The following is a 6237-nucleotide window of genomic DNA, read 5'->3' as shown; positions in this document are numbered from 1 at the left end:
TCGAAACGGACCGGTTAACCAATAAAAATTTGGGTAAACCGAAATTAACAGGGTTGGGCCTAAACCAGTTAAATTTAAATCCAGCCCAAATTTAAACCTAATGTCCAATGCCCATTTCTCAGCAGCACTGCAGCAGCCCGACTACTACGTCTCTACCCCCCTCCCTTTCACTTTCAGTTTTCACTTTTCACTCACACACTTAACAGTTAACACCCAACCCCCTAGCCCTAAATCCCACCCTAATATTCTCAATCTCAGTCGAATCCCACCCTAAATCACACACTTAAACTTTCACTCACACACTATTTCTCTTCCGCGGGAGTCGCCGAGTCAGTGTTGGACCACCACACCAATAGCCAGGTTTGCTTTCTTCTACTTTCCCTTTCTTTTTTTTCCAATTTCTTGAATGGGTCTGTACTCTGTAGTTGACTGATATAGATAGTATTCGTTTTTTTCTAATGGAAAAAAATGGAAAAGAGGGTCAGCTCCAAAAGCTGTTTGGACAATGAAAGTAAGGGCTAATAGGCAACTCTTGAAGAAGACATTGCAGAGATTGTATGTAATGTAGCTTATTTGTTTAAACCTTAGGGCCATGCAAAACTGTTATTTATAGGGAAAAATTATCCAGGTTTGACGGAGGAGGTTGATAGGCTAAGGGTTGAAGAGAGAGGCTGACATTTTCAGTTATTTTTACTGATGAAAAATAATGGGTTAGGCTGAAAACGCACTTAAACTATCATGGGGGATGTGAGAATTACAATATAGATCCTTTTTAAGTGTATTCTGCATCATTATTAGGTTCTAAAGTCATGCAAATTGCAATAGTTTATGTAAGGAATTAATTACTTAATTATAATAATTAGTGATTGGTTAAACGTGCATGATGCATGGATACTTATTAAATATTGAGTGTTGGAATTTATAATTTTAAAAAAATACGAATGTTTGTCTGTTTGATACATGATCTTGATTAAGTTCAAATGAAATACATTTAACATTTAGCACTAGGTTGTAACTATGTAGTGTATTAAATGGAATAAAGTTTTTGTTTGGAAGGAATTGGAAGCTTACCCTCTTTTCATGATTATTCTCCAAAAGCTATTTCAAGTAATACACCACAACTAATTATCTAAAATAAGGAGAAACCACTAAAAATAATAACAATTTTCATACTAAACTTAATCCTTTCCATAGATTAAAGCCAAAGCCTATAGCAAATCCTATCGGAGAATTTACATTTTTATACATGTAGAATATTATACTTATACGTCTAAGAAATTGTGTTACTATTTTATGATGATTTAATATTCAATTGGGGAAACATATTTATTTCTTTTGTTCTTATCTTAAACGTTGCTTTTCTTACCATCTTTCTTTATCTTTGTTTTTTTTAAATCCGTCATGACTTTATTTATTTGTTAATAATGATAATCGATTACTTCATAAAAAAGTATATATAATCGACTAGAATTATTATCATAATCGAGACAACTGCTTTTCTTTATTTATATCATCATATTATAATCTTTGTGGCCTTCTTTTCTCTTTTTAAATTATTTGGTTAATTAATTATTTCAGATCTTTTTGTTAAGAATAAAATTGTTTAGCATTAATATTGTCCTTGACAGTTGACCCCAAGTTTGTCGTATTATTTTAATTTATTATATACTTTTTTTCTTGCAGAAAGTCAACCGAACCAACATCTATTGAGGGTAGTGTTACACCTCCTACTTCGATAGATTCTGAAAATTCAGGGGTTGGAGCTTCAATCCAAACAAAGGGGACTACGTCCGGGAAAAGAAAAGCCCCTCCTCAAAGGTCAGAAGTTTGGTCTCACTTCACTAAGTTTATTAATAGTGAGGGTGCAAGTAAGGCTAAATGTAATTATTGTGAAAAGGAATTTTGTTGTGATATGAAAAAAATGGTACAGGGTCATTGAAATTTCATATTGGTTCATGTAAGAAAAATCCTAGTAATGTTGTTTACACTAGTCAAGGACAACTAGTTTTACCTAGAAAGGGAGTTGAAGGGGGGGAAGGGAATCTTTCAACTTGGAGATTTGATCAAGAAGCATGTAGGAAAGGATTAGCACAAATGATTCTGATTGATGAATTACCTTTCAAGTTTGTTGAGAGTGAAGGTTTTAAGAAATTTATGTTTGTGGCATGTCCTAGGTTTCATATTCCTTCACGAACTACTATGACTAGGGATGTTTATCAATTGTATTTAGATGAAAGGGTCAAGATAAAACAACTTTTGAGAAGTTCTTGTTCTAGAGTTTGCTTAACTACTGACACATGGACTTCTTTGCAAAGAGTTAATTATTTGTGTATCACTACTCACTTTATTGATAATGATTGGAAATTGAATAAAAAGATTTTAAACTTTTGTCCAATTTCTAGTCATAAGGGTGAGTGCATTGGGATGGTAATTGAGAAATGCTTGTTGAATTGGGGGATTGATAAGTTGTTTACTGTTACTGTTGATAATGCAAGTTCAAATGATGTTGCTATTGGTTATTTGAGAAAGAAATTTAACCCTCGAGGTGGTTTAGTTCAAAATGGTAAATATCTTTATATGAGATGCATGACACACATTGTGAATTTGATTGTTGTTGAAGGCTTAAAGGAAATGAATAAATCTGTTGAACGTGTTAGGGGGCTGTTAAATATGTGAGACAATCTCCAGCTAGATTACAAAAGTTTAAGGAGTGTGTTGTGGTGGAAAAGATAGAGTGCAAGAAGATGTTGTGTCTTGATGTTTGTACTAGGTGGAACTCGACCTACTTAATGTTAGACACTGCTCAGAACTTTGAGAGAGCTTTTAAGAGATTTGAGGAGCAAGATATAAACTTTACGGCTGAACTTGAAAGGGGAGAGGGTTGGCCTAGTGTGGATGATTGGGATAATTTTAGAAACTTGAGGGATTTCTTGGAACACTTTTATGAAGTCACTTTGCGTATATCTAGCACTTCATATGTCACGTCCAATAATTTTGTTTGATGAACTTTCTGAAATTGATATTCTTTTATGAGATGCTCAGTTAAATAGTAATATCGATTTCAATGTTATGGCCATCAAGATGAAAGAGAAGTATGATAAGTATTGGGGTGATATTGATAAGATGAATTTGCTCATGTTTGTTGTTTGTGTTTTAGATCCTAGACAAAAACTAAAGTATCTTGAATTTGCATTTAGTGAAATGTCTAGTTCTGAAAAAGCTTGTGAAATGAAGCAAAAGTTGAAGGAATCTTTGTATGAATTGTTTGATGAGTATAAGCCTCCACTTCATAGTACTTGTAGCCAATCGAGTGTGTCAACACATGTTTCTATTGGTGAACCACAATAAAAAATGAAAAGGCAAATGCAAGCTTTGTATAAAAAGCGTGAGTTGGAAATTTGTGGTGAGGATAAAACATTTGAGTTGGATAAATATCTAGCTGAGGCTAATGAAGAATTTGTTGAAGATTTTGATATTTTATTGTGCTGGAAAGTGAACGACCCTAGATTTCTCACTCTTTCAAAAATTGCGGAGATGTGTTAGGTATACGGTTTCTACTGTTTGCTTGAGTCTGCATTTAGCACCGGGGGACGTGTGCTTGATCAATATAGGAGTTCTTTAACTCCTAAAATTGTACAAGCTCTTGTGTGTACTCAAGATTGGATTCGAAAACCATCATCACAAGAAGACATAAAAAAGATTGAAGAACAAATCCAAGACCTTGACAAGATTGAAAATGGTATGTTTATTGTTTTATTTTAATAGTTTCAATTTTTTTACCATATCACTCTTACTTATTTAATTGATTCAATGTTTAGACATTTCTTGGAATGCATTAGAGCCTACCCTAGATTCATGAGCTTTCGTGAGTTGAAGGGTATGCTTACTATTATCTTATTCTTGTTAATTTATAATCTATTCGTTTATTTATATTATTTGATTTTTTAATGCGTATATTTCTATTATATGCTAAATTTTTGCTCATGCTTTTTTTAGGTTTAATGCAAATGGAGATATTTTGGAGAGATGAAATAGATATAAATGGAGAATATTAAAAACTTACATTTCAATTATGTGTTAATTCAAGACTTATGTAATGTTTTTAATTATGTAGTGATTCAAAGACTTATGTAATATTTTTAATTATGTAGTGATTCAAAGACTTATGTAATATTTTTAATTATGTAGTGATTCAAAGATTTATGTAATGTTTTAAACCTCATCTTCCTTAACACTGTAAAACGAATAGGGAACTGTATGCGGTTTTGTTTACCTTGCAATATGCAGACTAATAGAGTCAAACACAAGTCTTGGTTGACCATTAATTCTCAGAAGGGAAGGGATTTGTTGGAAGTTTACCAACAAGCTGCTGCTGAAACTTATTGGTCTGCTTGTATTCCGATAACTAGCATAATCCCATCAAATTAATATTTAGAATGGAATTAGTAATTCCAATTAAACTATGGTTGAACTTTGCGTAACCACATTTAATATTTAAGATGAGAAAGTCAGTAATGGAGCTATTGTTTATAATGGTATTTTCCAAAGGCAGAAGCTGGTTTAAAATAAAGAGCAAATGGGTCCAAGAATGAAAAAGAGTTGTTTGAATGCAAATACCTGGAAAAATTTCCATTTCCCCCTCTTTAATGTTCAAAGTTCAAACATTTCCATGTCTTATTCTTATATGTAATTTTTAGTCTTTTAACATAATAACTAAGTTCATTTTAATATTTCAATTTCATTGGCTTTAGTACTTAAATTGACAATTAGATTTATTTTTATCAACTTAAAATATGTAAAAGTTTAATAATGTGACATAATCTCAAAGTGTCAATTCGGGTAATTTGGGTAATTCGGGTAATTTTCAGTTAATTCGGGTAATTCGGGTAAGTCGAGTAATTCGGGTAATTCGGGTAAGTCGGGTAATTCGGGTAATTCGGGTAATTTTTAACCAAAAATGAACAACACATATTTTTCGATTAATTCGGTTAACCGACCTTATTAACCGAAAAAATTTCGGTTCGGTTATTTTTTAAAAAAAATTTGGTTCGATTAACGGTTAAAAATTTTGGGAGGTCGGTTAATTCGGTTATAACAATTTCGGGTCGGTTAACCGAATGAACACCCCTACTCTCCAGTGGTGGAGTCATGGTCAACATAGAAGGAAGAAAAGAAAGGGGAAGAGGGTTTTTTTTTTTAAGATGAGATTAAAATGAAAGAATGAATAGTTTTTTTTTCATTTATAGGTGCCAAAAATGGGTAATTTATTTCCATCCCCTTACTTTTTAAATTTACAAAAAAAATACCTCTTTTTTTGCAACACCGCCCTCACTCTCTAACCTATTTACACTTGTAACTCTTTTATTTATTCAAACCTTCAATTTAATCTAAAATTTATAAATTAAAAGTAAATTAATTGCTACATCAGTCCTTTGTCTTCCACATTTTTATCTTTTAGTCTCAAAATCAAGCTATGCCATTTTTTTCCATCTTTAATAAGTTATTTACACTTTTATATTTCCTTTCATTTGCATTTATACCTTATATATTTAACGTCAATTATGCATTTTATTTTAATGTTTTATATTTATTCACACTTGTATAATTTTTATTTATTCTTATTTCGTTTTATTTATTTTCATGCTTATTTATATTTATGTTTTTTACACATTCCCTTACATACATTTTAATATTATTTATTTATGTTACTTTAATTATTTTATTATATTATGAATAAGGTGTATTATTGTTATTATTATAATCATCATGTCAATGTCTTCTTTATTTCATTTGTTTAATCTTTCTTTTGTTATTGCCATTTTGAAATAGTTTTAACGTTTCATTAACTTTAGCCAATTTAATTAATTTTCCTATTTTATTACTATTTTTAAAAGAGGAAGCTTTAAGTCATTTTTCCATCCTATAATTGTTGACATGAAGTTAGTTAAGTAGGTGTTACATTTTAATGAAACCATAAGATTTTTGCATTTGGGTTAGTCCTTAAGATCTTATCTACCATTTACCCTTGAAAAATTATAAATAATATGTAGGGTTTTTAGGGTTTTAAACTAATTTTAAATATCGTATATGATTCCTCTTTAGAATCTTAAATCAATATGTAAATATTTTTAGGATTTTATTCAAGATTAAAATTAAATATTTTTGTAGGTGAATTGTAAATCATGGGTAGGTCTTTCTAAGTGTTTTATTTTAGAACCTTTTTAAGAAAGTTAATAA

At 30.8% G+C, this 6237-nt stretch overlaps 1 protein-coding gene across 1 annotated transcript; it reads left to right on the top strand.

The window, feature by feature from the left end:
- The first annotated feature begins 505 nt into the window (after positions 1-505).
- Positions 506-3348, top strand: LOC105775363 (zinc finger BED domain-containing protein RICESLEEPER 2-like). The gene is made up of 5 exons (XM_052622411.1): positions 506-555; positions 1684-1868; positions 1931-2672; positions 2771-2948; positions 3043-3348. Exons 1-5 carry the CDS (start codon positions 506-508, stop codon positions 3346-3348), a joined length of 1461 nt encoding a protein of 486 aa, XP_052478371.1.
- The last annotated feature ends 2889 nt before the right edge of the window (positions 3349-6237 follow it).

This window comes from Gossypium raimondii, chromosome 10 (genome assembly GCF_025698545.1).
Source record: "Gossypium raimondii isolate GPD5lz chromosome 10, ASM2569854v1, whole genome shotgun sequence".
NCBI classification, from domain to species: Eukaryota; Viridiplantae; Streptophyta; class Magnoliopsida; order Malvales; family Malvaceae; genus Gossypium; species Gossypium raimondii.
This window is presented reverse-complemented; position numbering and strand designations above follow the sequence as displayed.